Source organism: Hemiscyllium ocellatum, chromosome 3, assembly GCF_020745735.1.
Source record: "Hemiscyllium ocellatum isolate sHemOce1 chromosome 3, sHemOce1.pat.X.cur, whole genome shotgun sequence".
In the NCBI taxonomy this organism is placed as follows: domain Eukaryota; kingdom Metazoa; phylum Chordata; class Chondrichthyes; order Orectolobiformes; family Hemiscylliidae; genus Hemiscyllium; species Hemiscyllium ocellatum.
This window is the reverse complement of record NC_083403.1, coordinates 21493347-21509593: the sequence shown is the minus strand read 5'-3', so window position 1 is coordinate 21509593 and position 16247 is coordinate 21493347. Positions and strand designations below refer to the sequence as shown.

The 16247-nt window shown below is 38.9% G+C and overlaps 1 protein-coding gene across 1 annotated transcript in view; it reads right to left on the bottom strand.

The window, feature by feature from the left end:
- Positions 1–1422: 1422 nt before the first annotated feature.
- Positions 1423–16247, bottom strand: part of ttl (tubulin tyrosine ligase) — a 35771-nt gene continuing 20946 nt past the window's right edge. The window contains exons 5-7 of the mRNA XM_060849043.1: positions 15636–15905; positions 6884–7027; positions 1423–4282 (exon numbers count right to left, since the gene is read on the bottom strand). Coding sequence (XP_060705026.1) covers positions 4162–4282; positions 6884–7027; positions 15636–15905 — 535 coding nt within the window. The 3' untranslated portion in view covers positions 1423–4161. The remainder of the gene's footprint in view (positions 4283–6883; positions 7028–15635; positions 15906–16247) is intronic.

Here is a 16247-nt window from a genome sequence, read left to right as displayed (position 1 = left end):
TTAAATTGATAAGATTCATATACATTTAGCATGAAGGGAGAAACAATGAAACAATATTAGTCTGCTTAAAGCTTGCACACTATAAGAAAGCAGTTGAGAAATCATAAGGTGAATTGGCCAAGTTAAATTGCCCATAGTGTTCAGGGATGTGTAGGTTAGGTGCATGTTAGGAGTTAATGTAGAGTAATAGAATTGATCTGGGTGAGAGGGGCAGTGTGGACTTGTTGGGCTAAATGGCCTGTTTCCACACTGTAGGGATTCTATGATTCTAACCTGTATTGGAACCTACAGGGTGGACCCAGTGAAAGGAATAAGAGTAGGAAGCATCAGGATAAATGTTATATTAAAAACAAACTTTAAATTATGCCAAAAAGGTGGGAATAGGGCATAAGTTATAAATCAGGGTTAATTTAGTATAAGTATCAGAGAAACATTCTTACCCAATGAAAAACATTTAAAATAATCTACCAAGCAATGTAGTGGAGGCAAACCACTCAAGTTATTTAAAATCCAGTTAGATATCCCTGAGTTTTCCTGTTACTGTAAAGGCCATAAACTTCAAAATGTAAACATTTTTCAATTATAAAGAACAACAGGTTAGAATTTTATTCATTTAAATTTAATGGCTAATGTTTGCCATGATCTACATTTTTTTGGTCATGGTGTACTGGAGCAACCTAACTGAATTGCCAAGTTAGGGGATAGGTCATTTTATATGTACCAATCAACTATCTGAAACCTTTTAGCTAATGGCCATGGAAAATTACTCATGATATTTGATGACTATTGTCTCCTTGCCCACCTTAATCTGCGAGTTAGTTTTCCATTCTCTAAGAACAAATATTTATTTTCAAACACAATACATTCAGGTCATAAAAACCAAAAGAACTGCAGATGCTGTAAATCAGAAACAAAACAAATTGCTGGAAAAGCTCAGCAGGTCTAGCAGCAGCTGTAGAGAGGAAGGATCACAACCAAAAATATTAACTGATTTCTCTCCACACCTGCTGAGCTTTTCCACTGACAAGGTATGTTTAGCACCAGATAAACTGTTGACACTATTTCAATGGGTATTAGGACCTTTTGTAATTTTTCACTATTTCATCCATGAGAACTTTGAAAATTTAGCTACTGCTGTACTAGCTGTTAAATTAAATCTTGTGCTGTACAGTAAATACTAGGTATATTTGGTTTTTCAATCATATTCAATCATCTGCACCAGGAGGGATATGTTCCTCCCTTCACTATGGGGCTGTTAGTGATCATTTCTACAAACTGTTGTATTGCATTTGAGGATTGTTAAATTTGGGCTTGATGACATACATACATTCATGTTAGCACCTTTAATGTAATAAAACATCCCAACTCACTTCACAGGATTTCATTAAACAAAATTTGACACTAAGCTATGCAAGGAGATACGAAACCAAGTGAGAAAAAGATAGGTTGAAGAGACCATATAAAAAGGTTGTGGAGCAATTTAGAGGGAGAGTTCCAGATATTAGGTGGCGAAAGGCACAGCTGGGGCAATAGAAGGTTTGCTCCTTGGAGTTGCAGAGTAGAAGAATGTCCACATGGGTACAAATAAAGGCAAATGTTTATACATATCTCAATTTATTTCAGTTATACATACCAGGAAAATTCCAACTTGGATCTACATAGTTAGCTGACTCAGGATAATAGTGAATGTGTAAAGTAGCATATGCTCCTGGGTCATGGTACAAAAAAGAACAGGTTTCCCACTAACCAGTATTGAATGGAAGATGCTACATAGAAGTTGAATTTTATTGTAAATTCTATAATGTTCAAGTGGATATTATTTATAGTTCTTTTAAAAATTGATTAAAGTATAACTTTTGGGAACAAAAATGTAGTCTCATAACTCAGTAGAAACTGGTGTATAGTGAAAAGTTTATTTCAATTGCACTTTCTAAAATTTTCAATTTGAAATATCTTGTCATTATAGTATACATTCCATGTTGGCATATAACCTAAGTACAAAGGGTCCCCAAGTTATGAACTTTCATGCTTCTACTTAACGAACACCATCCAATACAGGGTGTTATTTTTAAAGCCTTGACATTTAACCAATCCCTATATTGACAAATGGCTGCAGTACATTGTCCTGCATAGTGTTCTGACTTGCATATAAATCAAATTGCAAACAGACTCTAGACCTATTCACAGCTCAGAGACTTAATATTGAGACCATTATAACTGTATAGAGTCACCCAGAAATGAAACATGATGTGTGAATATTATACAATTCCACTTGAATTTTGTTGCGAATTCTATTTAAGCTTGTATTGAAATTGTAATCTATAAAATTTATAAATTTTGGTGAAAATAAGTTCTGTTAGAAGTCTGAATGGATGCAAATCTTGCGTTGTGATCATTCTCAGTTCCTTAACTGTTTGATGACATTTATGCATTTAGTTGCAACAACATTCTTATAGGATCAGGGTGACTTGGCTGTCAAATGTTAATTATTAATAATACTTAGAAAGTAACAATTAGGGTGATTAAAAAAAAAGACGAGATAATCAGCAATTCTGTTTATTTTCATGATATTGTTTTGAAGTTAGATATGGAGAAACATGCACTAATAGCAACATGTCATCACAATAAACTGCTTGTGATGAGTGGTGAAGGATAACACTACAGTGCACTCTCCAGAAGCTAGCAAGTATTCTGGGAGAAAAACACCTTAAAAATGGAACAGCACTCGACAAATACCCTGGGGAAAACAACCAGTTTGTCCCACATAGTTAACACATTAAATAGTAACATACCTCCTTCCTCACTGCACTGAATCTTTCTCAGTTACGAAATAGAATGATAAATATAAGAACAAAATATTTGATCTATTTTTTAAAAAATCATGCATTTGGCAGGTAACCATAAAATAATTGCAGCAAGATAACTATTCAGATGGTGAACTGGCAGGGAAATAAATTGAAAAACATATATATAATAATCGGTATCTCAACTTAGAACAATTTCGGTGATGTACATATATAAGGTGAATCAAGACAAAATGCATTTAGTGCATGCTACCATTTTCCAATCTGTCATATTAATGCTCATAGCTCTATTCAGGCCGCATATGGACTGCAAACAGAATGAACTAAACTTTTTAATAGTGCGTAAAAACTGGTTCTGAGGAAGGGTCACTGGACCCGAAACATTAACTCTTGATTTCTCTCCATGGATGCTGCCAGACCTGCTGAGCTTTTCCAGCAATTTCTGTTTTTGTGTTTGTAATAGTGCATTTCATTCTGCACAGCTCGGAACACAATCCCAACTAAGAAAAAAAAATGCAAAAGGAAATGATTCTTTACCCTTCATAAAATTAGCATTTTTAAAATACTATTGGTTTGCCTCACCCCAAAAACTCCTCTCAGAGGATTAAGTGTTTGCAAATATAATAAAAACAATAAACAGAATCATTTGCTTTCTTCACATCCATAACATCAGCTATATTTCAAAAAGAAGCTGAGTATATAATCAGAATGAAAGCAGCTCATGACCACTTTCTTTCCTGGTTTCTGAAGCATTTCGCATTCACAACTGGTAAACATACTAGTTAGATGGTATGAAATGTACAGCGAGTTGGTTTGTGCCAGGTCACAGTGATATCCATCTTTATGCACCATTATACAAGTAAAATTAGCAGAATACAGCAGATTATGAAAGTTTGCTACACATTTTAAGGATAGTGCCAAAATTTTAATCAAGTCAAAGTACCGTTCAATACTTTCAGGATGCAGATCAGTACTTCTAATCGTATAGCCATGATGCACAATCCCTGCTATCCATTTGTAATAAACAGAGCATATTCTTGCAGCATTTCTGCAGAGTTTAAAGCGACATGTATCAGTTTAGAGCAACTCCCATTGACATGGTCTGATTGTAATTTTCCAAAAGGCATCTTAATGCGGTACATTAAGTAAGCTGTTGATTTATAGAAGTAACCAATCTTAATAGTTACACAGTTTTCATAATTATTCTTCACCATGGATGCGTTGGTCTTTTAATAGACTTCTAAGGACTATGGATTGAGTTTGTATGCATGATTCACAGTGTTCAGCTGATACTGATACATACAGCTAATCGGATTATGAAATGTAGTGAAGTGGAAGAGCGAGCAGTAAAATTCTATTAACTTCCCAATTTAATGAAGACAGATTGTTGGCTCGGGTTCTGCGGTGAGTCACTTAATGGGAAGACTGAGGAAATGGCTACATCTACTATGCCTTGACAAAGTTCAGCGTAGAGTTTCCTGAAAATAGCAAAACATGGTTTAATATAAAATATTTCATAACCTAATTACAGTTACCAAAACAAAATGTTGCAGGTATAGCAAATATGAAATAAACACAAAATACTGAAAATAATCAGGATGGACAGCATCTGTAGAGAGATAGTCATTGACTCAAACATTAACTGTCTCCCCCAGATGCTGATTGATACACTAAGCATAGGCAACATTTTATTGACCTACAGAAAAGTTAATTATCTGCATAATGTTTGTTGTGCTTGAAGCAGTTTATCAAATTAGTTGTTCATATTCCCTATCATTGTTTTATAAAATTGCAATGATTATATAAGCATGATGAAACAGAGGAATTAACTAATCATGAGTAATATAGGTATAATCACACTACTAATTCGATGTCTACATCAGACTGCTTCAGATACTATGATAGAACAGTATAACTTGGGTTGGTGATTAGATTCAATGAAGTAATAGTTGTAGAATGGCCTGATGGGTAGTCTCACAAAACCTGGGCTTCACAATGCATGCAGTGAACCCTAAACCTGATACTTCATCTGTAAGAAAAGGTCCACTTAACCTCTCAAGAAGAAAAAAAATCTGATTTGGAATATCATGTGAAAACTAACACTATCATGGCACAAAGTGAGATGACATGGATAAGTATCGCTTTCCTCCAAAAGCAAAAACTATCCACCCAGGAAATCATGCTTTGCGCATGCATTTTAATAGATTATTTCCTGGTAGACACAATACACAAAGGGTTCAAGTTAGTTGCTGAGAGTTAGCTTATTAAGCTCTATATTAACAGAGACTACACTTTAAAGTTACTGATTGGCCATAAAGCACTTTGGCATCTCCTGAGGGCATGAAAAGGTACTATGCAGTACAAATTCCTTTCTTTCTACACAGAATAAACTTAACTGTCTGGCTGTATTCAAACCTCTGGATGAGGCAGAGAGATGAGCAGTTCAATATAGTACATCTACAAACAATGCTATTTATCAGAGGGTGACATTCACCAATCAGTAGTCTGTCGAAGATCATGCGTGGTTTGATTTCTTTTATCATGCTTAGATTGGAACCCATCTAACTGATCATTCAGAACACATAGCACAGGTCAATCAATCAACACTATTCGCGCACTCTGTAATTGACAATGTGAAAAGCTGTCACTCTAGTTGAGTAAATTATAGATTTAAAATCTTTCAGCATATCTAAAGAAAGAAATATTCTATATGATACATTCCAAGGCTCATTTGCCCTAACTAAATACTTAGAAGCCATGAGGTGCTTAAAAAAAGGGGGGGAATTTTACATTGTGAGAAGTGACTCTTTGGCAAAGGGAATCCAACTCAACTTATGTTTACAATACAGGTCAAGAACTGGAGGAAGTCCTGACGTGTGCACATCCAAAGAGTTACATAGAAAGTTTAAAGTACCGATTTCTGGTCTTACTCTGCTAAGATTGCTCCTGGATTCCAAGGACAGTAGAATAAGGTACCCAGGATCACACAAACCTGGGCTATTTGCCATATACTTACTCTGGCTCTCAATATATATTTTTTCACTGTAAAACCTGCATGGGAACATAGCTTTCAAATCAAATTACTACTACTGACTGTTTACAATGGGCTTGTGATCATCTTCTGAAAAGGGAGAATCAATTGAGATGAAGTAAGGTGGCAGTAGGTTTGTAAGGAGTATAAACATCAGGATTGATCTTTTGGATCAAATATCCTATTTCTATTCTGTAAACACTAATAACATTTCTCACATTTCTTCTTGAACTTCACGCAATAACTTATTAAATTTTATTAATAACAGGCTTTTAATTTCAAGATGTATGGCACACCGGAGGAAAATGTGTCCCAACAGCGCCGCCAGTGTGGAAAAAAAAGTTGGCAGAAACAAAATGTAGTGTTTTTAATTGGATGATTTAGGGCATATCATGAACCTTGTTTTCAAAAATACATTTGGCAAAAGGATCACACAAAGTACAGCACAGAAACAGACCATAAAACCCCATAGTTTATCTTCCTTGGAAGCTCTTCCTAACCCTCCTTATCCAATTCTATTAGCATAATGGAATGGAGGAGAATATGCTGTAGTAGTTAGTATTACTGGACTAGTAATACAGAGGTCCAGACTGATGCTCTAGGACATGAGGTCAAATCCTAACTTGGCAACTGCTGAAATTTAAATAAATAAGATCTGGAATTGAAAGTCAATCTTAGCAAACGGTTACCATGTCAACTATAACGAACTGTTGTAAAACCCATCGAGCCTGCATGTGAATCCAGATGCACAGTAATGTGGTTGATTCTACTACTCTGAAACAGTCCAGCAATTTAAGGGCAATTAGGGATGGACAAAATACACTGACCTTGCCAATGACACCCATATCGCAGGAAAAAATAAAGGAAAAAAAAGTCCATTTATCAGAATTAAAACATTTATCTTGAAGTGCTCTAGAGTATTAAGGTTTCTTTAGAATAACCTAGAAAATGACTTCTTAATTATTCAAAGCTCGCTGTTGAATTATCTGTAAGCTCAATAGAATTAAGCCATGCCACAGTATCTCACATCAACAAGCTGCAAACTTACTGAGCACAGGCAGGAGCTCCATTCACTTCAATTAGCCAGACCTTGAGATCTTCATCAACCATAAAATCAAACCCAAACAGTTGAAAGCTATGGTATGGAAGCAGCTTAGTGCCAATTGCAGGTTCTATACACATAAGGCAGCTTCTAAAGATAAAACAAAGACAAGAGTTGAAGGTTTCACAAGTTAAAAATATTCATCAAAATCAAGCAAGAATGAAAACTAGAAAACATGAATTTTTAAAGTTATCAAATATCCCATTTGACTTGTTAATCACACATTTTTCACCCTTTGGTTTTCCCACCCATATATAATTTGGCAAGTTCTTATCCAGTTCTAGAGTTGCTAACCTTGCAGGGTAGCACTGGATTCTTCAAAAATTCAAGGTTAACACTCAGGGCAATGCTGAAAGCCACCTGGAGAAACATCATTGCAGCATTAAAGCAAAATTGATATTTCCACTTCTTATGAACACTTCCATTTGACAATTATAAAAATATTGGAAATGGAGGAAAGGTCTTGTGAGTAGCAAGGCTAATCTAACAAGTAATAAATCCAATAAATTGGATAAGAAATTCCTCTTCCAATTGGGAGTGGAATGTCAGTGTGTTTAGAGGATCAACCAATAGTAGACACATGGGGGAGGGTAGTTCAAGCCAGAGGCATGTAGTGATATCTCCAGGAATGCACACAACTAAAATGGCCTTACCCAATCACGCTGTACACCACCAGAAAAGAAATGCAGGTGAGTGAAGTTACCAACCACACCAGTGGCAAGTTGTTCAACAGAGAGTTTAAACCGTAATGCAGTTTATCTGGATTTTCACAATGCCTTTAATAATAATGTCCCATAATAAACTAGTTCATCAGGTCAGTATTTATGGTGTCAGGGGACAAGTGGAAGAATAGATTTCTCGCTGCTTTCGTGAAAGGAAGAGGAGAATGGGAGCAAAGCAAAATTATTCAAAATGGCAGACGGTGAGCTGTGGTGTTCCACAAGGATTACTGCTGCACCTATGGCTGTCCATAATTTCCATCAACAATTTGGACTTTGACATTGAAACTTTCTAATTTTGTGGATGACAGCAAATTGCATGGGATAGTCATTAACAAAGAACTATGACAAGTTAAAGGTGGATATCAATAAACTTGCAAAATGGGCAAATCGTTGCAAAATTACATTCAAAACAGACGAATGAGGTAAATTCTGGTAGGAAGAATAGAGGTTTCACACTACTTGGAAGGTGCAACTGAAGAGTTGCAAAAATGACTGTAAAAATACATCACTTTCTCAATGTTGCAACACAGGTTATAAGCCATTTTTTAAAAAAAAAACAAGCATGAAGATTTATTTCGAAAAGGAGAAAAGTAGAAGCTAAACCTGTATCAAACTCTGGACAGACCACACTGCATGCAGTTCTGAACTTTGTAAAAAGTCTGTTCATGGAATTTGAGCAATGCTGGTTTGGCCAGCCATTACTGCCCATCCCAATTTCTCTACAGTGGACAGTGAACAGCATTCCTGAACCACTGCAGTCTTTAGGTTGTAGTGGCAAACAATGTTTGGGCAAGCAATGTAGTGGGTGGCACGGTGGTTAGCACTGCTGCCTCACAGCGCCTGAGACCCGGGTTCAATTCCCGACTCAGGCGACTGACTGTGTGGAGTTTGCACGTTCTCCCAGTGTCTGCGTGGGTTTCCTCCGGGTGCTCCGGTTTCCTCCCACAGTCCAAAGATGTGCGGGTCAGGTGAATTGGCCAGGCTAAATTGCCCATAGTGTTAGGTAAGGGGTAAATGTAGGGGTATGGGTGGGTTGCGCTTCGGCGGGTCGGTGTGGACTTGTTGGGCCGAAGGGCCTGTTTCCACACTGTAAGTAATCTAATCTAATGTTGTTAGGAAGAAAGTTCCAGAATTTAGGCCCAGCAACAGTGAAGAAATGGCAATACAGTTCCAAGTCAGAGTGCTGTAAGCCTTTAAAAGGGAACTTGTAGGTGGTAGTATACCTTGCATCAGCTATTCCTGTCCTTCTAAGTGGTAGAAGTCACAGGTTTGTAAGGTACTGCTGAAGGAGCCTTGGTGAATTACTGTACTGCATCGAGTAGATAGTAGATCCTGCTGCCATTGCTCATTGTTGACTGTCAAAGGGGCTGCTTTGCCCCGGATGGGTTCAAGATGCTTGACAGTATTCTTAATCAAGTGTCATTGCAGAAAGACAAGAAAATTGAGTTTAGGGTGATCAGATCACTCACTAAATGGTGGAGCAGACTCGATGGGCCGAATTGCCCGATTGTGCTCTCAGGAGTTATTGGAGCTTCACTCGTCCAGCCAAGTGGAATGAATTCCATCAGACTACATTGCTAGTTCCAAAGAAAAGTCATATCAGATTCAAAATATTACAATGGTTTCTTTCTCTCCCAAGATGTGTTGGTTTGTCTGTGTGTGTGGTCAACAACAGTAATGCCATAGAATGTCAAATGGTGATGGAGAAATCATTTCTTACTAGAGAGGGTCATTGACTGACACATGGTGCAAAGCTCACTTGTCATTTCTCAGCCCAGCTATGGACTTTGCATTTAGACATGGACAGATTCAGTTTTTGAAGAGTCACTTATGGCACTGAAAATTGTGCAATCAGCAGCAAACCTCCTCATGAAGGCAGGAAAGTCATTAATGAAGCAACTGAAGATGGTTAGGCACCTAAAACGCTACCCTGAGAAGGTCCTGCAATGTGGTCCTGTTCAAAAGGAAGCAGGCATAAGAGAGAGGTGTAGACAGCATTTTCCTGAAATGTGTAGGTATTACACCATATAGAGAAAACTAAGAGATTAAAGTAAGTAGTGGTTTCCACAGATTGGTGAATCAGTAACAAGAGGAAATATTGAAGCATTCTAAGAACAAAAATCCAGAATGTTTCCCTCTGAGGGTTCTATTGATGCGGAATATTTTATCGAAGTAGTATTGACACAGCAAACACAAAAGGATAACGGAACGGCAATTGAGTACAATCTACATGATATACTGCGGAAACTGATCCGTCTCCTTCAATTTCACCGACACCTGGAGTTTCTAACACCTAGAAGGATAAGGGAAGTAGATGCACAAGAAAGGCACCCACCAAGTCATATCATCCTGACTTGGAGCTACATCGTCATTTCTTTACTGCCACTGAGTAAAAATCCTTAAACACTTTTTTTTAAACAAGCTGTTGGTGTAAACATTCCTGAAGTTTAACACCATCCAGGGCCAAGTAGCCCACTTAATTGGCATCCCATCCACCACCCTCAACATTCACTCCCTTCACCATCAATAGTGGCAGTGGCACATTTCATCCACACGATGCAGTGCAGCAATTCACCAAGGATCCTTTGACAGCAGCTTCCAAACCCACAACCTCCTCCACCTAGAAGGGCAAGAGTAGCAGATACCAACATATAAGAAAAAAGGAACATTTGGCCCTTGAATCCTGCTACCACCATTCATTAGAACAAAGAACAAAGAAAATTTACAGCCCAGGAACAGGCCCTTCGGCCCTTCAAGCCTGAGCCGATCCAAATGTACTGTCTAAACCGGTCGGTCAATTCCTAAGCATTTGTAACCCTCTGCTCTCCACCTACTCATGCATCTGTCCAGACTCCTCTTAAATGAATCTCCCATGCCTGCCTTTACCACCTCTGCTGGCAATGCATTCCAAATGCCCACCACCCTCTGTGTGAAGTACTAGCCGCGTGTATCCCCCTTAAACTTTCCACACCTCACCTTGATGGGAAAAAGCTGGTCTCTATCCCCCTGTCCATACCCTTCACGATTTTGTAAACCTCAATCAGGTTCCCCCTTCAATCTCCTTTTTTCTACTGAAAATAAACCTAACCTACTCAACCTCTCTTCATAGCTAGCACCTTCCATACCAGGCAACATCCTCATAAACCTTCTTAGTGCAAAGACTCCAAAGCATCCACATCCTTTTGGTAATGTGGCGACCAGAACTGTACACAATATTCTAAATGTGGCCTAACCAATGTCTTGTACAATTGTAACATGACTCGTATTCAATACCCCATCCAATAAAGGCAAGCAAACTATATGCTTTCTTGACCACTCTATGCACCTGTACAGCAACCTTCAGGGTACAATGCACTCACAGATCTCTCTGCCCATCAACTTTTTGCAAGGCTCTTCCATTCATTGTATAATTTGCTCTAGAATTAGACTTGCCTAAATGCATCACCTCACATTTGTCTGGATTGAAAGCCATCTGCCACTTTTCCACCCAACTCTCCAGTCTATTTATATCCTTCTGTATTTGGACAGTCCCTTATGCTTTCTGCTGTTGCACCAATCTTTGTGTCATCTGCAATCTGATCATACCAACAGTGCCCTCTTCTAGATCATTTATGTATATCACAAACAACAGTGGCCCCAATACTGAGCCCTGTGGAACACCACTGGTCACCTTTCTCCATTTCGAGAAACTCCCTTCAATTACTACTACTCTGTCTCCTGTTGCTCAACCAGTTCTTTATCCACCTAGCTAGAACACCCTGCACACCATGTGACTTCACGTTCTCCATTAATCTACAATGGGAAACCTTATCAAACGCCTCACTAAAGTCCACGTATAAGACATCATCAGCTCTTCCTTCATCTAATAACTTGGTCACTTCCTCAAAGAATTCTTAAGTTGGTAAGGCACGATCTCCCCTGCACAAAACCATGTTGCCTATCACTGATAGGATCTATTTATATTTAGAAAAGAATGAGTTTATCTCTTAGTACCCCCTCCAGCAACTTCCCCACCACCAACATCAGGCTCACTGGTCTGTAGTTACCAGGAATATCCCTACTACTCTTCTTGTACAGGGGGACAAGATGAGCAACCCTCCAGTCCTCCGGCACCTCGCCTGTATTTAAGGATGCCACAAAGATATCTGTCAGCCATTTCCTCTGTCGCCTCCCTCAGCAATCTGGGATGGATCCCATCCAGTTCTGGGGATTTGTCCACCTTAATAACCTCTAGCCTACCCAACACATTTTCCCTACTTATGCCAACTTGATCCAGACTAATCAAACTTCTATCTCTAACCTCAAGATTCATCGTGTTCCTCTCCTCAGTGAACACTGGGTGAGATTCTGAATGATTACTTTGTATCATTCTCTCAGGTTCGGCACACAGCCTTCCTTCATTATCTTTTGGTGGACCAATCCTTTCTCTAGTTATCGCTTGCTTCTTATATATGAATAAAATGCTTTGGGATTTTCCTTAATTCTGCTTGCTAAAGCTATTTCATGACCTCTTTTAGCCCACTTGATTCCTTGTTTAAGACTTGTCCTACTCTTCAGATATTCCTCCAGGGCCCATTCTGTTCTTAGCTGCCTAGACCTTATGTATGTTTCCCTTTTCCTCTTGACTAGTCGTACAATTTCTCCTATCATCCACGGTTCACGAATCTTGCCCTTCCTATCCTTTGCCTTCAACGCAACATGCCTATCCTGCACTACTGTTAACCTATCTTTGAAAGCCTCCCACATCTGAAATGTGGACCTCCCTTCAAATAGCTGTGTCCAATCCACATTTCTCAGCTCCTGCCTAATTTTGATACAATTGGCTTTGGCCCAGTTTAGCATTCTTCCCTGAGGACCACTCCCTTCTTTATCTACAAGTATTCTAAAACTTACAGAATTGTGGTCACTGTTCCCAAAGAAATCCTCCACCGCAACTTCTACCACTTGTCCTGGCTCGTTCCCCAGTACCAGGTACAATATGTCCCCTTCCCTCATCGGATTATTGACAAACTGCTTTAGAAAACTCTCCTGGACACTTTGTCCAAATTCTGACGCTAAGCGTATCCCAGTCAATGTTGGGGAAATTAAAAATCTCCCATCACCACTACCCTATTACCTCTACATCTATTCATAATCTGTTTACCTATTTGTTCTTCTACCTCCTGCTCACTGTTGGGAAGCCTGTAATACAGCCCCAACAATGTAACTGCACCCTTCTTACTTCTCAGTCCTACCTCACTACCCAAGACCGCCATAGTGTCCTCCTTTAGCACAGCCGTGATATCGTCCCTGACCAGCAATGCAACTCCACCCCCTCTTTTACTTTCCTCCCTGTCCGGAGTAAGCGTTTATAACCTGGAACATTTAGTTGCCAATCAGCATGCCCTTCCTTCAACCAAGTCTCTGTGATGGCAGTAATGTCATACTCCCAGGCACCGATCCAATTCATCTGTCTTACACACTATACTCCTTGCATTAAAGTAGATGCATTTCAGGCCACCAGTTCTTTTGCGCTCACCTGCTCTCTGCCTTTATTAATGTTACCTTTATAATTCTGACAGTCTCCAGTCTCCACCTCACTGCCTACTTGTTTTCTCTTCTGGTTCCCAGTCCCCTGCCACATTAGTTTAAAATCTTCCCAATAGCAATAGCAAAAACTCCCCCAAAGGACATTGGTTCCAGTCTGGTTCAGATGTAGACCGTCTCTTTTGTAATAATCCCACTTTCCCCAGAACCAGTCCCAATGTCCAACAAATCTGAACCACTCCCCTCCTACACCATCTCTCAAACCACGTGTTCATCCTGCCTATTTTTTCATTTCTACGCTGGCTAGTACGTGGCACTGGTAGTAATCCCGAAATCACTACCTTTGAGGTCCTCTCCTTTAAGTTCTCTTCCAGCTCCCTGAATTCTTCTTTCAGGACCTCATCTCGCTTTCTACAAATATCGTTGGTGCCTATATGCACCAAGACAACTGGCTGTTCACCCTCCCCTTTTAGAATGCTCTGCAGCCGATCGGTGACATCCCTGACCCGAACACCTGGGAGGCAACATACCATCCAGGGGTCCTGTTTTCGGCCACAGCTCTGCCTATCTACTCCCAACACAATAGAATCCCCTATGTCTATGGCCTTACGAGTCTTTTTCCCACCCTTCTGAACAGCAGTGCCTGCCATGGTGTCATGATCTTCACAACTACTGCCCTCCCCTGGTGAGCCATCTCCCCCAACAGTATCCAAAACGGTATACCTGTTTTGGAGGGAGATGACCGCAGGAAACACCTGCACTGCCTTCCTACTCTTTTTCTGTCTTTTGGTCACCCATTCACTGTTTCCCTCAGCAATCCTAACCTGCGGTGTGACCAACTCACTAAACGTGCTATCCACAACCTCCTCAGCATCCGAATGCTCCAAAGCGAGTCCATCCTCAGCTCCAAAGCCATCATGCGGTCAAACAACAAGTGCACCTCTGGCAAAATTAAGATTGTGGTTGATCTGTTTTTAATATCAACTCTGTATTCCTGCATATCTCAGAGGATCTTTCATTGCCCTTGATGCATGGGAACACTATCACCTGCAAGTTCCCTCTAAGCCGTGCATCACCTTGACTTGCAACAATATCACAACTCCTTCACTGTGTCTGGGTCAAAGTCCTGGAGCTCCCTTTCTAATCATATTGTAGGTGCATCTACATCCTGTGGCCTGCAGCAGTTCAAAAAGGCAACTCATCACCATCTCAAGGACATTTAGGGATCTGTAAATGCTGATCTTGCCAGCAATGGCCACACACTGCAGAAGAATAAATAAACAGGTTTGGAATAGAGAATTCCAACTGAAGAACTAACACAGGGGGTATCAGTGCTGAAATTTCTATGCTCATAATATAAACCCTCAAAAGATTAACTATGCAAACCTGTATTAAGAATTACCTCATGTTAAGTTTATTAATCTGATAGTTACAGAAATTTGATAAAGATTTTATTTTTCCCCCATTACCTCTTGCTGCTCAAATACTTCCTATACTAAAGTCATTGAGCAAGCATCTTTAATTAGTGCCTATGCCAAATGACCATTTCTTCATAAATCAACCTTGACAGTGAACATAATAACAATAAGAATGACTGACTGTTAGGAGCATCAAAACTTGTTTTCATCCAACAAAAGCACAAACAGCTCATTAATGATGTAGGGGAGAAATATGCTGTTACTTCCATTTCTGAGTCCATATTATATCTGACATACTGCTGGGAATTGGTGATATAGTATAAAAATCTTACTTCCAATTTCCAGCAAATTTGACAATTTCAAAACAAAAAAAACTTATTGCCAATCGATAAGTGTTAAATTGATAACTTCAGTGAGTTATTAGCTTCTAAGACAAATAATTGATACATTTTTAGGGTTAGTATTGCAGAAAATGAATGGCCCAACATGACTTTATTTAAACTGAAGATGCAAGCAGTGCTTAGAACACGATTTAGCAGTGATCATGTAACAAGCCCGAGATCTTACAGTCTGTATGATGCAGATACACACTGAGCAGTGCAATTACTCATCACATTCAAAAATGAGATAGCTTTACTTGGAGTTGTCTAAAATGAATTAAATTCTATTTGAGATATTTACAAACTTCTCCAGTGCATCAGTGCCTGGTGTGATGGATATGTAATCTGCAACCAGCTACTAAACAGAAAAAGCAATTTATCATAACCAGCCATCTCTGAATATTTTCTCAAATGAACAAACGAAGCTCAGGAAGTTGTGCCAAAAACAATAGGGGGCAGGAAAACCTGCTTACAACCAATGACAAACAATAACTACAGTGCAGCAATAAACAGCCTAGTGCCCCTGCCTCTAGTCTTCCTGCAGAGAATATACACTAGTTATTAATTTAAAATCAATAGAACACCAATTAAATAAAGATAAATGAGCCCAAATAAAAGTCAAAACAGAAATTCAAAACAGTTCAAAATGCACCTTATGATTTGCTTGATTTGTGGTAAAATACTGTTTTCCAAGTTAACATTGTGAGTGTCCATTAAATACTGATTGAAATCTTCAAAGAACATTTCATTGCCTTCTTCATATTTCCCATAATTTTTGGAGTATTCTTTCTGAATACAATGATTTGTCAGATGACTGGTTTTGTCTTGAAAATCAGTGCTATTGTATGGATCAGAGGAAGTCCGCAATACACCTTCCTTGTAGAGGTAAATATTATACTGGTGATCAAGAAGTACCCAGCTTCTGGAAGTACAAAGAAAGAAACATACAGTAAGTTATTTTATCAGAGCAGAGGCCTGTAATACAAAACAAGCTACCCACCATTCTTATCTGACAATGCCACTCTAATGCATATCAATCTATTGTTTTACTAGTCTTCAACCTCTTCAGAAAGATTTTATACAGCATGACCTAATCACAAAAGTATGTTCCAGTCAATGGAATATTTTGAAGGGTTGTATTGTGCCAATCAATTTTGTACACAGAAAGGTCCCATGAGCTGCATCTAAATAACAGATCATTTATTTTAGTGACGTTGATATAAAATAAATATTAGCCTGGACAAGTGAGAAAGCTTACATGCTC